Below are 23,795 nucleotides of genomic sequence, written 5' to 3'. Positions count from 1 at the left end.
CAAGAATATCTCAAAACTTGGCATGTCTGTCACAGGATCTGCGGATTTCCTTGGATTCAATTCATACACAACAATGACGGTGTTCTCTCGAGAGCATGGTATCTCTCCATCAATGGATCGTGACTCGGGAGCCTTCAGGATGCCCAACTACACCTACCCTACCAGCTCCGCCATCTGGCTCACGGTAAGTTAACATGCAGACCTTATCGCATCTTCACAGCATGGAAACCTTGAGTCTGCCCTGGAAGTCCTTTTAATCTACGCGTCATTACTTCACAGCTGAGCTATATGATGTTTTATCTCTTATGAATTCTTGCCACATCATCATACATGGTGATGGTTCAAAGCTGTCTTCTCAAGAATAAAAACTAGGATCTGAACATAAATTCTTTCTATGAAATGTGACACATTGCAAAAAGCTAGTGTAAAGAATTATCCGTAGTGCACCGTCTCTTCTTTAGCATTCTAAGTAATCACGAACTTGCGGTGGTTTTTCGGTTAGCAAGAAAGGGTTGCAGATTTACAGCCTTACCTACAAAAAAAGGAAAGAGTCGTATGACGTTGTTGGCTAGGAACCCCGACTGGTAGATTGCGCGACCAGTTTGAAAAAATTTCCTCTTCCGTAAACAATGAGAATGATTTCGTGTGCCTGTTGACAGTAAGTGACTCTGATGGTAGTGTGCAGTCTGTGACATATTTGTGCTGATGAGACAATTGAGGGGGTTACACTCAGTGCCGGCTAATTGTCCACTGCCCACAAATGGTACCAAGAGGACAGTCGAGCTCAACGTCGCAATCCAGCAAATGAGTTACTGACAGTGGCACATGCTCTGTCTCCATGAGACACTGCAAGGAAGGTTGGAGTTTGATGTAGTTCATTGGCGCAAAGTCTGGTAAGCAGGACCTTCGTACAGTCACGTCTCCATCCTGTTGTTGTTGTTGTTGTGGTCTTCAGTCCTGAGACTGGTTTGATGCAGCTCTCCATGCTACTCTATCCTGTGCAAGCTTCTTCATCTCCCAGTACTTGCTGCAACCTACATCCTTCTGAATCTGCTTAGTGTATTCATTTCTTGGTCTCCCTCTACAATTTTTACCCTCCATGCTGCCCTCCAATGCTAAATTTGTGATCCCTTGATACCTCAGAACATGTCCTACCAACCGATCCCTTCTTCTGGTCAAGTTGTGCCACAAACTGCTCTTCTTCCCAGTTCTATTCAATACCTCCTCATTAGTTATGTGATCTACCCATCTAATCTTCAGCATTCTTCTGTAGCACTTCGTTTCGAAAACTTCTATTCTCTTCTCGTCCAAACTATTTGTCGTCCAAGTTTCACTTCCATACACGGCTACAATTCATACAAATACTTTCAGAAACGACTTCCTGACACTTAAATCTATACTCGATGATAACAAATTTCTCTTCTTCAGAAACGCTTTCCTTGCCATTTCCAGTCAACATTTTATATCCTGCCCGGACTAATATTGGTTTTAGCACTCTGTTCACACAATGGATTCTGGAGACTGCAGCTGCTCTCGTCTCCTTTACAAGGTACAACTTATGTAAATAAGTAATTTGTGGCGCATGAAAAATCAGTTGATATTAAATAAATAAAAACGGTTTATCATTCGAGTGGCAAGCTTTAATCGACCAGTTCTTTTCCTTTTGGTGTTCAGCCCTGAGGTTGGTTTGCAACAGACCGCCATTCCTCTCTTCTGTCTGCTTTCCTCTTCATCTCCACATATGTGTCACAGACAACGTCATTCATGATCTGCTGCATGTATGATATCCTTGGTCGTCCCCGCCGATTCCTTCCCTCAGTAGCTCCTACTGATATTGTTCCAATGATGTTGTTGTGTCGTAGGATGTGCCTTACAAGTTTATCTCTTCTTGTTTGGATGCGCCTCCACAGAGATCTTGTTTCCTGTACTCTTCTAAGCACCTCTCCATTTGTTACTTTGTCTCTCCAGCTGATAATACTTCTATAGCATCACATCTCCAGGGCCTCTAGCCGTCTTCTCTCTTCTTTTCCAATTGCCCAAGTTTCACATCCGTATAGGGCCACACTCCAAACGAAAGCTTTCATGATATCAACCAGTTATGTACAATAATGATACATTTCCTGAACAGCTTGTCACAAAAAACTTAGTTGTGCCGTACTTCTATTTTCGTGCCATTAAACGAGCCAGGGATTAAATATTGTTTTAAGTTAAGAGTAATCTAACATAAAAATGTGGGAAAGCTGCTCCGAAACACTGTACACGAGTGAAACGACACGAATTTTGACATAAAAGGAAAAAGGAATAAAAGAATAAAAAATGTACAAAACACACTCGACCAAGACGCTTAGCACAGTTTCTGCATTATGTAGCCACTTCTTTGGTAACTGTTCGAGGAAGTTGTCTTGTACAAGGTGACAGTGAGGGCTGGTTCCTACAGGTCAGCCAGGCATGTGTTGGTAGACCGAGAAATACCCGGCGGACTAATCTGAATGGTGAAACAAAACGGATTATATTACATTTCAGCCTCCAGTTGCATAAGCAAATAAACTTTACTTAGGTTTCGGCTATAATAATGTAGCCTTCTTCAGAATGTCACAACATAAAATTAACATTAAAATATGCCAGATACTGGCCTTGTCGAACTTAAATTGTTGGTGCTGCATTATATAGTCGTGTCACTTCACTCATGTTTCACGGGCGCTGAGTTACAACTCCTCACTTGTCTGGCCCGTTGGTGTGGCCCATCGACGAAACATGAGTAAAGTGACGCGGCTATGTAATGTAGCACCAAGATTTTAAGTTTGACGAGGCCAGTGTCTGGCATATTTTAATGTTAATTTTGTATTGTGACATTCTGAAGGAGGCTACATTATTATAGCCGAAACCTAGGCAAATTTTATTTGCTTATGCAACTGGAGGCTGAAATTTAATATAATTATATTTTACAGTTTCTGACTCTGTTGCACTATGCTAAAAATATTAAAACGAAAAGGCCTCCACAGTCTCGAGGCCCAAAAAGTGTTGCTCAATAGCTATCAGGGTGTCTTGGTGGTCACCGCTACTACAGGTTCTTTGAGGAGCTGTAACAACATCTCAGCGACGGGAGCCAGTCTCGTCATTGGTTTCCTTGCTGCTTACTGCATCTTCTCAGGTCTTGTTGGGCTCCTTTGCCAGATTATTCCTTGGCGTGGGTAGCTGCTATAAGGAAATGTTTTCTTGCATGTATTGTGTAAAACATGCACGTGGACGCGTGTGCGTGCGTGTGTGTGTGTGTGTGTGTGTGTGTGTGTGTGTGTGTGTATGTGTTCGCACGCCCAAGTGTAGTAACAGTATTACATTGTTTAAATTTGTAGGCACCCTTTTCACACAGTTAGGAACTGTCTTTAACATTATAGACACTGTTCTGATAAGCAATTTCCTCAGTGCTCCCACTGGTAAAAGCATTAATTAATTGTTGTTCTCTTTTTCTCAAATATATATGACTTTATCTAGATTACGAACATTGCTTCGACACGTCTACGTTTCTTGGTCTGAATTATATAGAATGAGCCTGTTTGAGCCGCTAGCTACAAACTGTTCGCTGTGTTCGAGTTCTACAACCATTCTGTCATCTGGACATTTGATCAGTATGTTTTCCATTGCAACAAATGTCAGTTCTTGAACCATCCACGTCCTTTGTTAATTACAACGTTTCCCAATATAATGATTTACTTTTGTCATTTTTCGCATGTGAAACTCGGCGCTTTCCTAATTTTCAAGGTTTGCGTCCTTTGTAGCTTTATATCATTTTAAGAGCTCTTCATATCTCACAAATGCATCACAGATATTATTTTAAGACTTCTATATGATCAGATCGCAGATCGTTTGTTATGAATGAAACTATGTTCTAGATTTTCGCGAAAAAACATTCTGACCAGAAGAAAAATCAGACTTTCCTGTGCTCAATATTAAGTGTTTCACTCAGTTCCTTCTATTTCTCCATAGTAAAAAAAAATCTTAATTCATTAGCACTATTCATCTCTAATATTCTCACTTTATTTCAGTAATCAAAATCGCTAACAAAACATCTCACGCTGAGGAGTTGCCTCATAGAGACTCTTAAAATCAGGAAGTGCTGTTATATAATTACTATAAATCCATAAATGAAGTAAGCCTCTGGAGTTAATATGCACAGAACAGGGTTTTTGTGGCAATATACTGTGCGTCCGCAAAGTCTCTTCGCAACAGGAAGCCTCGCTTGTCTCGTCTAGTTCAGTGTGTGAGGGTGTCAACACATCCAAGTCTCACTGCTCGTCTTCCGCGAGCCTGCAGTGGCAGAGTGTTCTATTGTTATGTGTGCGTTGTGCGTTGCGCCTGTTACTTGTGTTATTGTCTAGTTCTTGCATAACCTGAGTGTAGTGAGAATGCTTACCATTACAGAGAAAGTGGTATTAGTGGAAGAGATTTTCTGTGCAGGTGGAAACTTTTCGGACCATATGCGGCTGCAGATTAGATTGCGTTCTCCTGCTTCGTGGTAATCACATAGTGATACAGTACATGATTTCATTCGCAAATTTCAGACAACACGTTCAGCTCATGACGAACCATGAATTTGTAGGCCCACAATTTCAACAGAACGAAAGCTTGACGACATTTCGGACATCATGTTACGGAGTCCAACAAAATCTGTGAGGAGGTTATCCCAACAAGCTAAAATCTTTCGTACGACAAGCAGAAGGCTGTAACCAAAGAATTGGAGATGTATCTGTATGAAATTAGTAGTGAGCAAGAATTACAGTGTGTGGACCATGTGAAACGAATCACGTATTACGCATGGTTTCAACGATTGTTAACCGACATGGAACTGCTGTTTTAGATCGAACCATTTTCACAAATGGCGCTTGGTTTCACTAGTCTCGCTACATTAATTTAACGAACTCGGTAATGAGAAAATCCACATGCCTTAAGGGAAATGTCATTATACGCCGAGAAAATCAGAGTGTGGGTTGCGATACACGAACGTGAATTATAGGGCCAATCTTTTTCGATACAACCGTCACTTCGGATGTCTATTGTTCCAAGATAATTTATTTCCTTATTGTCCTGCTGAATGAAAAAGGTATCAATCATTCCTTTTTTCCAATAAGACAACGCTACCGCTCATATGACACACCAGCCGCTATGACTTTTAGATGAAATCTTTGGAGAGATTGTAACTACGGAAGGTCTCTTGTCTGCGCGCTCGCAGAATCTGACTCCGACCGACTATTTCCTTTCGGGTATAACTAAAACATTTTTATGTCAAAGTAACCCAAAGGCAATAGATGAACTGAAGACAGTGATAATTTATTGACTGCAAACTGATTACACGTGACACTTTGGTAAAGGTGTTCGCAAATAGATGTAAACTTGTTGAACTATGCCTTCAACTAAGAGGAAAACATTTCCAGAACCTAATGTGATATTAGTGAGTACAGTGTTTAAATGTAATTAACATAATTAATTAATTTCAATGTTTTAACAGTAAAATGTTGAATCCAATCAACCAACACAACTGCAGCCACTAGTAGTGATTCGTGGCCCCCGGCTTATACAACGACATGAATGTACTGCCAACCTTACACGGACTTTGCGGTCTCACTCTATATTGCCTCCTAGGTCACGTGACTTTGGTATGATGATAGGGAATTACCACACTGGGGTACCAAAGCGGCTCTGCTAGCTGAGGCTCATGGGGCTCAATGGATCTTCCCGTAGCTGGCATCTATCTGAGTATGGCAGCACTGCTAAAAGAACTTTGTTCCTTGAGTTTACCACGAGAGGTCTGTGAAAACAAACCACTGCAGCTTATGGCCGTCCCACATCTGCACATAAGGAGAGCTGCATTGTGCTACCTGCCACTCACCCTTACGTAGTTTTCTTCCACTTCAAAGTGTGCGCTATGGACAGTTTAGACAAGGAATCATTTATCTACAAGATTCAAATGAGACCAGCAATCTGGATAACTCCATTTCAGGACTGTTCAAAATGTGAACAGAAGAAAATTGTGTTGGGAAACATGAGCGTCGTAAATGCAGTTCATTCCAAAGAACACGCCGTTTCACTTTACAATCACATTCAAACTATATACAGTAAAGCACTGTGTGGTTGGAGATAGTGGAAATTGTCGATCTTCAGTGTCCTCACAGCTTGTTCCTGATGATCCACTCCAACCACAAGAATTTTAAAACACAGATAAACAACATTACCATCCGGCATATGAAAGTTTTCCTTAAAAGCTACTTCCAGACCGAAATAGCACAGCTGCATCCCTTGCTGCAGCAATTGATGCTAATGGATCTAAGACCTCAGATGAAATTGAATTAAGAGATAAAAATGTAAATAGATAAGGCTGGTTTCTTACTTATTGTTCCAAGCATATGTTTGCGATATTAAATTTAATTTCATAATTAATTACTTTTCAAATAAAAATTCACAAATCTCTTTTATGCACACAGTGTGATTCCATGTTACAAACTCTTACACATGATAGATAAGGGTAAATATATCAATTTGACGTAAGCGAGCCTGGTCCGGAAACGACTGATTCGAAAGTTTTAATCGAAAATCTTTCGAATACCTGTGACTGTGGAAAATTTCTACCAGTACTATTCTTGACAAGATCGTTGCGTAGGCAACTTACAGAGGTGCTAGTATAGATGAAAACAAAACAAAAATATCTAGAAAACGTGGGCTCTAAAATGCATACCTTAAGAGCTATGCGCAACTGTTCATCTTCGATACTGTGAAATATTTCTCTTCTACAGCAAGATCTTTGGCTACGACAGCCTTGGAGGTGGCAGTATGGGCGAAAACAAGAAAAAAGGCCAGTAAAAGTGGGATCTAAACTGCGTACTATAACAGCTATGGGCGCCTGTTCAGTAGATGAGATGTGTTTCATAGTAGCGTCCATTTGGGTACTGAGAACGGACTGTGCTAGCAGGCGTACCGGCAGACCGGAGCGCTGCCAGCACAGCTGCCGTTGTGTCCCAGTGTGGTAGGGCCCCAAGGTTTCCCCAGAAGCGATCTGCAGATTTTGTGCGCCATTACGTCGTTAGTACCAACAGAATTCAATTTGAAGTACCGTTGATTTTTGCACCTTAACTATTTGCACGGTTTACCCAGAATGAATCTGGCTTAAAGCTTCCCAGAAGTAAATGCAAGGCCATTTCGATTGCTTATCAGAAAGTAACACTTCTCAGAAGTCGCTTTTATTATTTTAGCAGAACGAAGGATCGGGGCACCGTTTTTTTAGGCTTTGCGCTAGACTTGAGCGTAGTACCGAATCTCTCTTTTAACAAATTATTTTTCGGTAGCATTAGGAAATGCTCTCTAAGTTCTCCATGGTGAAAGTTTCTGAACAAATGTCGAATTTCGAACTGTGGCGTGAAGTGAATTAGAAACTGGCGTACTTATTTTGCGCATTTTATGGTCTAATGTTCCCTACGTTATATAATAAATATTATGAGGAGAAAATACAAAAAACAAAACGAATGTTCAAAAAAGCGAAGTACCTGTCGTAAGACACACACACACACACACACACACACACACACACACTGCTTCAAATGTCTGCCTATGAAAACATTTCTTGGTGCGTACATGTCTTAATACAAAGTGTAAACATGCATTCATATCGAAAGTTACATGACAATACCGAACTGATGGTAATATGTGCAGAAAACTGTAGTAACTATATTGATATTTATAATTTATGAAGAAATTGTTAGAAGAGACCGCTGAATACTCCAGTGCCAAACAATTCGTAGAACTTTTCAATTTTGCGACATAACTTATGAGAGCATTTAGCGAACACAGGTTTGTAATTACAAATAATGTAAGCTCAAGGCAAGCTGCCAGTTGTCAGGATATTGCACTACGCCCCTCGTTCTCTTATTTCCTGTCTCATTCATGAATGGGACATCTTTTCCGAACCGTAACACTTACCATGAAACGCTAATTATTTGTTAAGTAAGATGCTGACATTCTTATTAACCAAATCTTTCCAAATAAGCACCTAAATTACTCCTTGTTACCATCAGTCACAATACCAGCTTAACACTGTTTGGTGCAACCAAAAAAAAAAAAAAAATTACAGCCCACTTTGATTTATCTAATGCTGCTCGTTTGATGTCTCTGTTTCTAGGTTGTGCCATGGGGTTTCCGCCGAGTTTTGGACTGGGCGTCTACAAGGTACCCGAACTACCCAATCATCGTTACAGAGAATGGTTACGCTGACTATGGAGACCTGGATGATCAAGAGCGTATCAGCTACTATGGCGTAAGTGAATTGTATTTACAGCAAACGCTCAGTTGTCTGTCTGTACCGTTATCAATGTACAATGGAACAATTGTGGAAGGCAGTCGCTCTTCCATCATATTTTCTCGTATTGTGCACGGAATAAGATTTTTTTAAATTGCGATTTATGATTCTGTCGAGATGTAATCTATAAACTTCTATGAGCACGAGGCAGTCTGTCCAACCCTGCCATTACAGCAGACGAAAATGAAACGAGCGTTTACGAAAAAGAGTTTTTAAGTTTGGAATCAAAAGTTTTTAGATTTTGTGTGCCTGCAGCGCAAGTTTTCGGCGAATTTTTTGTAGTTTTATTCCTTACTATAGATGCTTTTCTTGGGGCACAGTCTCTAAATTTGGCATAAGGCTCATGTTGGTGGAACAGAGATAGAATTGAAGGAGAACTTACTTGCAGCAATTAGCTTACAGAACTCCTGCTTGACTGAATCCTGAGTATTCCTTATAAGTGTGGGATCAGTATTACGCACATCTATAGGTTCAGATAATTGCTGTGCGTTTGGATAGTGCCAGAAAGGCTCATCCAACACAAGTACCATACGCTGTAAGATATATACTGTGTTTCACTGACAGTCTTGTTAACAATTCTTACATCGTCCTCATGCATTATATTACTGTCTTTCACATGTCTCTGAGGAAATTACTACATACAGGTAGTCGCAGAAATCCCAAAAAATGTCAATGCTCCCTGAAATTAGTCGAAAGTGAAATACTGGGAAATTATGATGAACCCGAAGTGCTATCCACTACTCATCATGAAAAAGTGCAAAGAATGCCTGGGGAAATGCGTTGCTCACCGTGGCACATAAGGCTACATCTCTTCAATGGGCCCACCAAAACAGAAACAGGACAGTGACTGCCTGGAGGCATCCATTGTGATCCAATGAGTAGTGACTTAACGTCTTTTAAATGATGCAAAGTGCCAAGTGCCCTGACAGCCCAAAGAGGCATTTAACGCATGGTGTGTTCAAGGTATTCTTCCAGAGAGATGTTTGCTCTGTGATGTTTTGGGACTGGCCTTTGTACCATTATTTGAGTCCTCTCATTCAGATTGCAGTAAACATGAACTAGGATGTTTATTTGTTCTCAGTCACCAACTACTGCCCTATTTTTTACATGTCTGTTACAAGTGTGCTTCAGACACTTTTGTCTTCCAAGATGAGAAAACAGTGTTCATAGGGCTTTAAATACACATTTCTTGTTTGACGTTCACTGCGGCATCCTATTGAACCTCAACTGGCCCTCCATCTTAATGCCACAAAGTCTATCGGGAGCTACTTGGAACAGCTGATTAACTGACAGTCAACGTTTCCACAACATGGCACGTCTACAGGCTCTAATCGTCTATGAGTATCTTCTACTGCACGTCATGCCTGAAGAAACGTTTCTCGCTGAATTGAGGCCGCTATCAAGGCTAGAGGAGATGTACACAGTGCTATCATGATGCTTCCTGGGAGAATACTGGTGTCCACAGTGCTCACATGATATTTAATTTTTGTGTCTTACTTAATTTATGTAGTTGTAATAAAGTTCTAAATTACTGATCATGAGCGCTGAACTGAATGTCCGAACAACTAGAAGTCTATATTTCCAGAACAGTACTGTTGCTCTGGCCCCGTCGTATCGTGAACGAGCCACGTCTACACTATAAGAATGTTTTCCCCATGGCGATTTGCCACTCATTCTCACACTGCCTGACAAGTAGCTGCGTCTCTCTTTGGAAGACAAGAGTGAAATATTGACTTCTTTCTGTGCTAGTTCCCGAGATTCTGTGTCGAGAAGATGATAGATGCCCCATGACTTGAACACCAGCAGGCTGTATAATCGCCAACTGATAGTGGAAGCTGAAACATCCTGGCACATTGAAACACTGCACCAGATCCAGTCTCAAACTTGGATTTTTTTTTTCATTTCGTAGGCAACTGCTCAGAGCTTTCCAGGAACGTCACATGAAGTGCCTGCACAACATATGTTCTGCCAACACATCTCTCCTAGAGTTTTAACCTTCCTGGAAGTACGATTGTAATTTTGAGAGAATATGCGTATTATTTTTATCTGGCGCGTCAGAATAGATTCAGCAATTTATTTTACTGGTTGCGTTACATAGAACAAATTAGTTTTAAGGTTAACGTCATTAGTTTGATACCATTTAATGCACTTTACATAATATCATACTCTATTTCAGCAATACCTGGCAGAAATGCTGAAAGCTATTAACGAAGATGGGGTCAATGTAATCGGATATACAGCGTGGAGCCTTCTGGACAACTTGGAATGGAATTCTGGTTTCAGGTAAGTCGACGTTGTATCGTATGGTATGATTTAGAGACATATTAGTTCTCTAAGTTCAGTTGATTTTCTATCGATTTATGAAACATTAGTGTCTTTCCATACCACCAACAATCAGGCTACGAAGTCCTTTATGACACCTCCTTAGTTCTTGCTTTCACAGACACGTTACACGTTTGTAATGTATTAAACTACCGATTTCTACCGATATCGTCACCAACTAGAGACACACTATTGTTAACCCTTTGATGCCGGCGCCGTGATTGTTGCTCCGTGCGCTGTAGACGAGAGCCAGACCCACCCTACCGTGCCCGCAGTACGGCGAGTTTTCGCGCTCCCCGCGGTGTTATTCTGTTCTGCTTTCACACTCGTAGTGTTATCTCAATTATTGGACTTTACACTATGTATTTATTCGGGAAAATATTTACACAAATCACACATATATTTGATATTGTGTGTCGAGTCTGTGCACAAATCCAAGTCTGGGGATGTCAATGGAATAGCTGGAGTACCACGTGTACGTCCTGCAAAAGTAGCTACAATAGGTGTTTCATGTTCATCTTCAGATTCGGACGATGATTCGCTTCCATCTTCACAGTCACTACCCAGTTCGAGAGAAAGAGCGTATCTGACATATCACTTCTAGTAGGAATTAACTGACGTTAACAACACGACACTTCAGATTAGAAACAAGGCGCGAAATGAGCAGTACTACTCAAGCGAAACCAACGCTTTGAAACTGAATGCAGCTGCTGTCAAGTGACTCTGTTGTTAACTACAGACTTCGAACAAAGCGCTAGGTGGTGCATATGTCAAACTTCCACTCAAGTCGAGCGTAGTGAAGCGGAGAAATGTTACACGAGGCGGAACTGCTACAGCAGTCTACCGGCTGGGCGGCACATTCACTCCCGACTTCTACAGAAGTTCACCATAGCGAAAGGGTTAATATACTGAAGGTAGACGTAAAAAGCCTACAAGCCTTTTGTTTCTCCCTTTCCTATTTTACGTGCTTCGTTGCTGAGGGCGGTTATTTGGGTTTTTTTGCTACTTAAGTTATAACTCACAAGCTCGACTCGAGCCATACCTTATGTTTGGCTAACACATGGTTCGATACAGTGGTCCGAAGTTACTTACAGAATAAGCCTCCAAGATCCTGTCAGTAGCTTTTTCAGATAATGGTTATAAGAGGAGAGCCTGGTCTGTTACCCTGGAGGTAAGAGAGTATTGGAAGAGACCTCACTGATTACTGCCATGAGGAGACTAAAGGGAAGGAAAACATCTGGACAGTTAAAATTAGTGTATACACAGCATATGAAACTTCTAAATATCGCAACATGACTATTTTGTCTTTCACATCTTCCTCTACAGCTGTACTTAGCGAAACTGAAGATTGGTGCTGTTTGTACTTTTCATCGTGCCATTAACGTGCCTTCCCGTTCCATTCAAGAATCGAATGACCAAATAATGACTGTTTGCCTCATGTCATCAGCACGGTCTCTATAGGGCTGATACGCAGAGAGCCGAATAATATTCATAGTTTCTACCTGACAGACTTTTGATGAGTGTTATTACACAGGTTCTTCTTTCATATCAGCGACTTTACACGGCTGCTTGCCATGAAGGTCCTTCAACAACTCTCTTACATGCTATTTCCATTCCAACAAGCCTGTAACCATTGGCGCCCACATCTTTTGCGTGCACACAGTACTCCCTGCTAGGCTAGTGTAAATGATCCCATACATTCTCTTTTCATACGCTTGACATCACACTCTTAACTATTCTAATTGGTCTCATACTTTCTCTTTGCACATTCTTGGTGTCCCCTGTTAGACTAGTCTAAGTGGTCCCCAAGATTAAATGATGGTACAGATGTTTGCATTGTTGTGAATGTGAAGGTGGGTAACTGATTACGGATGCTTTACCAGTGGATGAAGTCTTTTCCTCACTCTTATCCATGTGTGATGGCAACCTGTGTGTATGACTGTACATATTGCCGTCCTAATTAAACAGAATATCTTGAAGAAGGGTTACAACCAAGAAGTGTTTATTTAATTCAGTGATTGGTTTCACCAGGCGGTAGCAAACACCCTCTAGCAAAATCACCAAAGAAAATAATACTGTTGCAAATAGGCGGGTGACTTGCGAAGTTGTCACATTAATAGTTCTGCTAGTCAAACAGCTAGGAATGAAATACTGACTAAAGAAGAATTCTCTGGTACAGGCATGAATTCAGATTATAATCAAGTAAGACTGAGTTTTGGGATGAAATTTTAGAGTGTACGGGAAAATGGGAGCTCATAATCGTCTCTGAGATACATAAGCTGGAAAATAATTCTAAGAAAAAGAGGTTTAAGGAATGAAACGAGAAGCATTTTTTCCTGGAAATGAAATCATGTATACGAGTAATGAAATGAGTGTGGAACGTCCGAGATTGAGAGGTAGTGTGTGAGGCTGAGAGCGGAAATTTAGAGAAGAGTTAAAAATAATCTTGTTGAAGTCAGACTCGTGTTAAACTGTCCAGCATGTGGGAAAAGTTACCAGAGGAATAAACTGTGTAGTATACGATAAAGATGGTCCATACCAGAGTGTAACAAGATGGAGGGAGAAATCGTATGCGGCAAATGCAGCAAGTAATACGATTACACATTTTTTTGATTTTTTCTCATATTGCTCAGAAAATAAAGGTGATTTTTTTACCTTTAAACAGAAATAGTTTCCACTGAAAACCCCAACCACCCTAAAGAAATCAGCATAATTTGACTTCCAGTTCGATTAAGCGCGATGCTATTTTGAAGCCACCTGTAACGTTTTCTCTAATAAAATGCATGAGGGGAGCAGTTGCTCCTCTGTTGTAAACTCTTGGTTCCAGATGCCATTGTAAGTGAAAAGAGTAGACTTGATAATTATTGTTTACATCCAGCCTACATTTATCGCCGCATCGTCCACTAATGATTCTTTGGGGTTCAAGAGTTGTGTAGGTTAATATTTCCTCTGCACTCCGTTTTGAAACAATCTCCATTTGCGCCAATTCTTGCTGTAATAAACTGTTCTATACGAAGGATTTAATGAAGTGTCTTTCTCTTCACTTTACTTCAAAATAAACACTGCAAACGGTGTAAATATCTGTTCATGGGTAGTTCAGGATACTACCTCAGAGTGAAGTTGGTAACACAGTGCACGATTAAAGCTTGTATTATTGCATTACAGATATATTACGAGGCAGTGTCAAATAAAAAATCGGCTTTAAAAGTTAGTTACATCGAATCATAGAGCTATTACTATGTTTCTTAGATAATTTCCGCTAAATTGCGGTGATGCGAAATCACTGTGGGTCACTTACCTACTATCTGTGAAGAGAAACGGTTCACTCACTGACTAGCGATAAGCCCATTTTATAAATTCGTAGACTTTATCTTGCAGTAAGGAAACGCTTAAAGGAACTCACGCAAAAGGTAAAAATTGCCTTTTCTGCTCCAACTTCTGTGATTTCTGCAGAGATACAGTTCGAAAATTCCAGTTCGCCGGTTTTCGTGCACCACATAATAGTCTCTGCTGCAATGCAAATCGTAACTACCGGACTAATAGTTCTTTGGGCATGTGAAGACAGACAGTTGCAAGTGATCACATTATCAGTCATGATTTAGCCATAGTTACCGTCAATGAATAAGTTAATGCGTTGTATTAACGTACACTCCTGGAAATTGAAATAAGAACACCGTGAATTCATTGTCCCAGGAAGGGGAAACTTTATTGACACATTCCTGGGGTCAGATACATCACATGATCACACTGACAGAACCACAGGCACATAGACACAGGCAACAGAGCATGCACAATGTCGGCACTAGTACAGTGTATATCCACCTTTCGCAGCAATGCAGGCTGCTATTCTCCCATGGAGACGATCGTAGAGATGCTGGATGTAGTCCTGTGGAACGGCTTGCCATGCCATTTCCACCTGGCGCCTCAGTTGGACCAGCGTTCGTGCTGGACGTGCAGACCGCGTGAGACGACGCTTCATCCAGTCCCAAACATGCTCAATGGGGGACAGATCCGGAGATCTTGCTGGCCAGGGTAGTTGACTTACACCTTCTAGAGCACGCTGGGTGGCACGGGATACATGCGGACGTGCATTGTCCTGTTGGAACAGCAAGTTCCCTTGCCGGTATAGGAATGGTAGAACGATGGGTTCGATGACGGATTGGATGTACCGTGCACTATTCAGTGTCCCCTCGACGATCACCAGTGGTGTACGGCCAGTGTAGGAGATCGCTCCCCACACCATGATGCCGGGTGTTGGCCCTGGGTGCCTCGGTCGTATGCAGTCCTGATTGTGGCGCTCACCTGCACGGCGCCAAACACGCATACGACCATCATTGGCACCAAGGCAGAAGCGACTCTCATCGCTGAAGACGACACGTCTCCATTCGTCCCTCCATTCACGCCTGTCGCGACACCACTGGAGGCGGGCTGGACGATGTTGGGGCGTGAGCGGATGACGGCCTAACGGTGTGCGGGACCGTAGCCCAGCTTCATGGAGACGGTTGCGAATGGTCCTCGCCGATACCCCAGGAGCAACAGTGTCCCTAATTTGCTGGGAAGTGGCGGTGCGGTCCCCTACGGCACTGCGTAGGATCCTACGGTCTTGGCGTGCATCCATGCGTCGCTGCGGTCCGGTCCCAGGTCGACGGGCACGTGCACCTTCCGCCGACCACTGGCGACAACATCGATGTACTGTGGAGACCTCACGCCCCACGTGTTGAGCAATTCGGCGGTACGTCCACCCGGCCTCCCGCATGCCCACTATACGCCCTCGCTCAAAGTCCGTCAACTGCACATACGGTCACGTCCACGCTGTCGTGGCATGCTACCAGTGTTAAAGACTGCGATGGAGCTCCGTATGCCACGGCAAACTGGCTGACACTGACGGCGGCGGTGCACAAATGCTGCGCAGCTAGCGCCATTCGACGGCCAACACCGCGGTTCCTGGTGTGTCCGCTGTGCCGTGCGTGTGATCATTGCTTGTACAGCCCCCTCGCAGTGTCCGGAGCAAGTATGGTGGGTCTGACACACCGGTGTCAATGTGTTCTTTTTTCCATTTCCAGGAGTGTATTTTCGCACTAGACGAATGTCAGGACTTCGTTTGGGTATGTTCTGAAATGTCGCATCATGATATTTGCCTGTGTTCCCTACAGCATCGAACTGAAGAGCTCGGAACATCAGTTTTTGTCCTCCCATCAACGTGCTTGTGAGGCTATATTTTAGCACAAAGAAACGTTCCACCATATGGTCCACAAATGTTCATTATATGGCTTGGAAAATAGGGACGCAGGAGGTACATTGTCTTTCGTGACGATTGCGACACATACAAATGGGATGAGAGCTGGTGAAAACTGTATCTTGATACCAGTGTGGGAGGGTGATAAGAGACAATGGAATGACTATCCCTGTTTTTTTATGAGGTATTACTTGTGTCTGTGGTCGGAACTGCTAGACTTACGATGTCGTGAACAAGAATTTTATATTCTCCGCGATTTCTCTAAATCACTTTCCACTCTAGCTCAAAAGGAACAATGATGTACATAACTACAGTACCAGAAAGAAAAATGACGTTCATTACCCCCACATCATTAAGGTTATCTTTAGCACAAAAAGGGATGCACAATGCGGCAACTAACATTTTTCAAAACTTACCCAACGATACAAAATGTCTGATAGACAGCAAAGTAAAATTTGTAAACAAAGTGTAAAAAATTCTGCTTGACAGCTCCTTCTATCCCGTAGAAGAATTTCTGTTGTTGTAATGTGTAAAATATACACCTGTATTTAAAATTTTTTGAAACAGTTTGTCTTGATTCTATTGGAATGTTAAATTTCTTTCCATAATAAAACAGTCCCAACCGCACTTCCTAAACTGGCGCCCTGTCCTCGCCAGCTTCAGCAGACTCCCCAGTAGTAAGCTGTCTCATGAATACCAGAACAGTGGTCGAAACCAGTCAGCAGCAAATAAATAAACATCTTTAGGGGTTTAGGACTGTTCCACTAAATAAAAAATTACATCTGCGTCTTTTAAAAAAAATCAGTAACTAAACGATGTCTTTATTCCATGAAACTTGTTGTTCAAAAGTTTTTTCTAACCTAAAAATCAAGAGAAAACGTAATATATAACTTACTTTTAACTACTACATAATGCTTTTAGTTTTTGTATGTATATAAAAACTGCTTCATAAATGAAAGAGGTGAAACGCATATCGCAAAAGCAAACTGCCTCCCATTTAGTTGCAAAGACGGAATTTACCTTCATGAATCCACGGAAAACAAAAGAAAGAAAAACCTTATAAATGTTTTGCATGTAGCCACAGTTGCAAATTAACCCTTTGAGACCCTTTTGCTGCACTTGTGTACATTAACTTTTAATATGTCTTAGCTGCAACAGAAGTATTTTTCCCTTTTTGCCTTTGGGAACTTGAGGTATACATTTGTGAATGTTCACCATTTCCATCATGTGCAGGTGCTGCCAGCTGTTGGTCATGAGTATGAAAATATAAGCTAGTAAATGTGGCAGTGTGCAGCCACTCGTGACCACCAGAAAACACGAATGTGATTAGTTTGCTATATTTCACAGTATAATTGACTATTGTTATTGTTCTTTTGGATGATAATAATTGAAAAATAATTTCATAATTTATTACAATAAAGAACATTTAGTAATTAGTTAATTTAGTCCATAGAATGAAGCCAAGTTACAAATTATATTTTGAAAACAAATTTTTGTATAAATATTGCACCTAAAATCATTAAAAAATCACCTAAGACCATTACCACATAAAGAGTAATTTGCTTCCCACCAGAAATAATTCTGGTTTGAAAGGTTTAATTTGCGATGTGAATGTAAAATGACTCGTTCAACATTATTACGATTTATTGTGTAAATAGTCCATGGAAGACGTAACTAAATAACGAAAGTTTCGGAATGGCTTTTTTACCACAAAAATGTTTGGTTCCTTCAGCCATTCTCCTAGTTAGCATCTAGTGGTCTTTCTTTGACGTTACAATATCGTCGAAGCCTTAAACGTCGTCTTACCTGCTTTTCTTCCTACACAGAATATAACCTTTCAAACTGCCTTCACCTGAACCATCAGGCCGAATTTATTCGTAACTACAATGCCAAATTTTTTTCCTGCTGGATAGCGAATAGTATTTCGTCCATGACTTCACTTTTGTACTATCATGTTGTCGTTTTGAGAAATATAGACTCAAGTAATCCGACTATTGATACTGTGTCCGTGTGTGTGTGTGTGTGTGTGTGTGTGTGTGTGTGTGTGTGTGCTAGTGTGTGTGTGGTACGTGGTTTTGCACTACTGTTGTGTGCTACTGGTCAATAACATAAGAAATAACTGTTGATGTTTGATATGCTTCTGTTCTTGTTTGCAGTGTGAAATTCGGTATCTACCACGTGGATTTCAACAGTACTGAGAGGACAAGGACGCCAAAGGCCTCGGCAAGCTTTCTTGCTGGCATCTACAGGAATATGAGTGTACCAGAAGAATACTTCCAGTAATTGTCTCGATGTAAATTAACCATGAAAAATTTCCAAATAAATGTTCTAAGTATTAAGTGCTTCTACAATTAAATAATGACACATACAGTTAACAGCGTGGTTCCTATAATAAAAAGGACTACTATCGGCAGCACTACCTTACCTCGTCACTGCGTTCCTGAGTAATCTCTTTTTCGTCGATAAAACAATGATACCACCAACATCTGAAGACGAAATGTTATCCTTATACATTTTCCAGACAAAAAAGAAGAAAATACTTTCTTGTACACCGGCGTTTTAATTTGCAACCCAACCAACAAAATTTTACTTGGTTATTTGTGGTTCCCTCTCATTTTTCTATCTGTGATTTACTTTGGGACATGTTTGTGTCTTTCATAAAACGTCAGCATCTTTGCGGTGCTTTTCAGAGGCTGAAATATCAGACACAGCATTAGCAGGTTCCACGAAATGAACATGAGCTGTCATGTGAACATCACAGTTATATGTTACTGATATCTTACTCAACTTCTTGTCTGTTATTTGGATATCTCGCGTGAATCAGTGATAGTTAACAGAGCTGTCGCTCTCTCAGGATAGCAGCCACTGTATAAAATATATTGCGTGCCAGTATACTTCCTTTCTAAAGTGTAATAAAATGGAACACCTACAATAGTTCTTGCGGTGTTACTTGTTATATGGCTAGCAGTTTCGGTGATTCGGTACACCATGTTCAAACCTTAATTGACACTGATGGTTGGGTTAAATACAATTCTACACACGATTCCATCAGTGGCCAACATCTGCGAACTGGTTTCTATACAGTGTGTCCGCAGCTCGTGGTCGTGCGGTGGCGTTCTCGCTTCCCACGCCCGGGTTCCCGGGTTCGATTCCCGGCGGGGTCAGGGATTTTCTCTGCCTCGTGATGACTGGGTGTTGTGTGATGTCCTTAGGTTAGTTAGGTTTAAGTAGTTCCAAGTTCTAGGGGTCGAAGTCCCTCAAACATTCAATCAGAAGGAAGGACATACAAAAACTTCTCTAAAGCGCCATCCTTATGTTATCCAATACATTCTCAGCGATTATATTTCTGTTTTTTGGAGCGTATCATCATCTGACACTCTTTATCATTAGAAATGAAGATAGACATGCCAACTTTATAGGAGATACTGAATAAAGAAAGTAAGGATGGTTTTTCTTCTCTTCTTAGTCACTCTCATTTTCATCACCAGTGATAAAAATGAGATCGCTCACAAATCCTCCATACTGAAGACCCATGGAACTATTTGACCTGTCTCAGAATGTTATCCACTGTCGTGTGATTCCATTGCTTCACAAGCGCTATAAAAACATTCCAATGTGAACACAAATGACTGAGATCATCCTTTGTAAAATTTACGAAACACTAACGTCACTGTATTTGTTACATAGCCAAGCTATATGAAACAGAAAAGTTTCATCAGCCAAAACAGTATTTCTGTAAGTTGATAATAAGGTGAAGCAGAGACGCTGTTCGACATTCAGATAACTCAAAATTACAAGGTATTCGAAAAGTCACGTACAGCGTAAGTACCAAAGTATATATATATATATATATATATATATATATATATATATATATAATATATTTTTATTTCATAATCTTACATACATTGTGTACAGCATATACTACAAATGGTTGCTCTGCTCAGTAACGCATGCGCGTACATGTTTTATGATGTTACATGCCGCTCTGCGGAGTACTTTGGTGCTCAAGTAGTTAACCTCCGTAGCTACCTTAATTTTTATTTCCGCCACTATGTGTGACTTGTTTTTACAGACCCTTCAAGACAGTCCAGCAGGAGGAAGTCCAGAGACGTTAAATCGTCAGAACGCGGTGGCAATCATTCTTCCGAGATGATTCGAACACTAAACAGTTCGCCTTCGAGATGAACTGTTTCATTGTATGTGAGACAATTATCAACGCTCTGGTGTACCTGGAAGTAACTAGAAATAAACTATTCATGTATCCACTAACCTGAACCACGCCTTACCAGTGAGGAACCACGGTCCAGTTGTGAAATTCCATCCCCAAAATCACGTAGGACTCCAATACGACAATCGCGTTTCTTTATCCGGTGCCTTCAATTCCTACACACTGTGAACATAATATGCTCGAAATTTCAACTTCTGCATTGCTTTCCGTGCTCTACCATACGAAATCTGACCCGCGACAGATATTCTCCTCAAATGTTTGAAGGCTACCGCAGCATCGCATCCCTCACCTCAGGCAGTTTAGCGTCCGTCAAAATCGCCGGTCTCTCGGTACTCCCTTCTTGTCTGTAACTAATTCGCATTCCCGGAAACGGGCAATTAATGTCGTCAAATGGTTCAAATGGCTCTGAGCACTATGGGACTTAACTTGTGAGGTCATCAGTCCCCTAGAACATAGAACTACTTAAACCTAACTAACCTAAGGACATCACACACATCCATGCCCGAGGCAGGATTCGAACCTGCGACCGTAGCGGTCGCGCGGTTCCAGACTGTTGTGCCTAGAACCTCTCGGCTACTCCGGCCGGCTAATGTCGTCATTGTTGAACTGTTCCTCAATGCAACACCAAGATATTTCCCACGAAATGTATCTGCAACAGGTGCCTACGGACGGCTGGCATAATACTGTGTAACAATGAAAAAATGTAGCTCTTGGGAAAATGACAGGTTTACCAACCTGAAAATTACCGAACTATCAGTTTAATAAGTCATGGCTGCAAAATACTAACGCGAATTCTTTACAGACGAATGGAAAAACTAGTAGAATCCGACCTCGGGGAAGATCAGTTTGGATCCCGTAGAAATGTTGGAACGCGTGAGGCAATACTGACCCTACGACTTATCTAAGAAGCTAGATTAAGGAAAGGCAAACCTACTTTTCTAGCATTTGTAGACTTAGAGAAGGCTTTTGACAATGTTTACTGGAATACTCTCTTTCAAATTCTGAAGGTGGCAGGGGTAAAATACAGGGAGCGAAAAGCTATTTACAATTTGTACAGAAACCAGATGGCAGTTATAAGAGTCGAGGGACATGAAAGGGAAGCAGTGGTTGGAAAGGGAGTGAGACAGGGTTGTAGCCTCTCCCCGATGTTATTCAATCTGTATATTGAGCAAGCAGTGAAGGAAACAAAAGAAAAATTCTGAGTAGGTATTAAAATCCATGGAGAAGAAAAAAAACTTTGACGTTCGCCGATGACATTGTAATTCTGTCAGAGACAGCAAAGGACTTGGAAGAGCAGTTGAACGGAATGGACAGTGTCTTGAAAGGAGGGTATAAGATGAACATCAACAAAAGCAAAACAAGGATAATGGAATGTAGTCGAATTAAGTCGGGTGATGCTGAAGGAATTAGATTAGGAAATGAGACACTTAAAGTAGTAAAGGTGTTTTGCTATTTGGGGAGCAAAATAACTGATGATGGTCGAAGTAGAGAGGATATAAAATGTGGACTGGCAATGGCAAGGAAAGCATTTCTGAAGAAGAGAAATTTGTTAACGTCGAGTATAGATTTAAGTGTCAGTAGGTCGTTTCTGAAAGTATTTGTATGGAGTGTAGCCATGTATGGAAGTGAAACATGGACGTCGTTTCTGAAAGTATTGTATGGAGTGTAGCCATGTATGGAAGTGAAACATGGACGATAAATAGTTTGGACAAGAACAGAATAGAAGCTTTCGAAATGTGGTGCTACAGAAGAATGCTGAAGATTAGATGGGTAGATCACATAACTAATGAGGAAGTACTGAATAGGATTGGGGAGAAGAGAAGTTTGTGGCACAACTTGACTAGAAGAAGGGATCGGTTGGTAAGACAGGTTCTGAGCCATCAAGTGATCACAAATTTAGTATTGGAGGGCAGCGTGGAGGGTAAAAATCGTAGAGACCAAGAGATGAATACACTAAGCAGATTCAGAAGGATGTAGGTTGCAGTAGGTACTGGGAGATGAAGAAGCTTACGCAGGATAGAGTTGCATGGAGGGCTGCATCAAACCAGTCTCAGGACTGAAGACCACAACAACAACAACAACAACAACAACCAATGAACTGCGCAGTATTACGGACACCATGTTGTGTGGTACCCATTACATTGCCATATTCGTATCCTGTCGTTTTTACCTGTGGTGCTATCTTGCAGTGGCTGATCGAACTAACATAATGTAAAACTCATATAGATGCACGAAACATGCACCAAATTCCACCGTCACAATCTAACGTTACGCGTATGTGGACGAGCTATACGGCCTTCTGAAGCTGATAGGAGATGAATTTACTCGTGTGGTTGACTGCTGGTCGGCAGGTCCAACAAGGCGGACGGTATGGCGCTGCACGGGTTAAAAAGACGAATGGTGCTCGGCTGTGAAACAGGTAAAAAGGAGTGCAGGGAACTGGGATGGTGGTTGAGCTGGAAGAAGGCAAAACTCTCTCTCTGTAGTAACAAGTGTGATTCGGTCGTGTCGTGTCAGGCCGACCACGAACGTATCAAAGCGATATGCAATAGAACAAACATATAAGAAAGGTAGTAGGAAAGGCGAATGGTCGACTTCGGTTTATTAGGAGAATTCTAAGTAAGCGTAGCTCATCTATAAAGGAAACCACCACTAGGACGACCGGCACTTTGTACTGCCCGAATGTTTGGCATCCCCACCAGATTGGGTTGAAGGAAGACATCGAAGCAGTGGAGAGGTATATTGCTAGATATGTGGCCGGTATTTTCGGTCAGAATTCAAGCAACCCACAAATACTTCCTGAACTGAAATTGGAATCCCTGGAGGGAAGACGATGTTCTTTCTTCGAAACGCTATTGAGAAAAGTTAGAGAACAGGGATCTGAGCCGGCCGGGATGGCCGAGCGGTTCTAGGCGCTACAGTCTGGAATCGCGCGACCGCTACGGTCGCAGGTTCGAATCCTGCCTCGGGCATGGATGTGTATGATGTCCTTAGGTTCGTTAGGTTGAAGTAGTTCTAAGTTCTAGGGGACTGATGACCTCAGAAGTTAAGTCCCATAGTGCTCAGAGCCGTTTGAACCAGGGATCTGACGTTGACTGCGCAACGATTCTACTGCCGCCAACGTGCATTTCGCACAGGACTACATAAGTTAGGGCGCGTATGAAGGCTACCCTCCCTTTATTTGCTAGTGGAACAGGATAGGAAATTAATAGAAGTGGTACAAGGTACCCACCGCCATACACCATACGATTAGGTATGCAGCTGTAGATGTAGACACACATTTATTTTCGTGTGCAGCTGCTGCCTATTCGCGAGGGTTTGTGGGATTATGTTCCAAGGAACTCGGAGCAAAAGAAATAAGTCTTACGAAATATTTTTTTTTAAGCTGCTTGTGAAATAACAAAAATAAAGGCAGTTTGTTCGAAATTGCACGTCTGTGAAATAAAAGTGTGCTGCTGAGTACCACTAAACAGCGTGTTGCACCTCAGCGATCCTCTTGGTATTTTCTAAGCGTGTGACGATGTGACCCGTGCCCGCGTACTGTACGTTTCAACTGGTCACAGGCGTAATCAATCGCATTCACTTCAGTAGATACCGCAGGTCATTCCAATTGGTTGACTGCTGCCTACTCAAGAATGGGCACTACGAGCTAGATACGTTGTGCA

At 41.6% G+C, this 23,795-nt stretch overlaps 1 protein-coding gene across 1 annotated transcript in view; it reads left to right on the top strand.

The window, feature by feature from the left end:
* The window catches only part of LOC124623001 (myrosinase 1-like), a 64,968-nt gene extending 46,730 nt beyond the window's left edge, over nt 1-18,238 (top strand). Inside the window, exons 8-11 of the mRNA XM_047148791.1 lie at nt 36-184; nt 8,165-8,299; nt 10,518-10,624; nt 18,056-18,238. Of these exons, the coding sequence (XP_047004747.1) occupies nt 36-184; nt 8,165-8,299; nt 10,518-10,624; nt 18,056-18,182 (518 nt within the window). The 3' untranslated portion in view covers nt 18,183-18,238. The remainder of the gene's footprint in view (nt 1-35; nt 185-8,164; nt 8,300-10,517; nt 10,625-18,055) is intronic.
* Nucleotides 18,239-23,795: the final 5,557 nt, after the last annotated feature.

This window comes from Schistocerca americana, chromosome 7, assembly GCF_021461395.2.
Source record: "Schistocerca americana isolate TAMUIC-IGC-003095 chromosome 7, iqSchAmer2.1, whole genome shotgun sequence".
Taxonomy (NCBI): Eukaryota; Metazoa; Arthropoda; class Insecta; order Orthoptera; family Acrididae; genus Schistocerca; species Schistocerca americana.
Note: the sequence above shows the minus strand (reverse complement) of the source record. Positions and strands in the feature narration are given on the sequence as shown.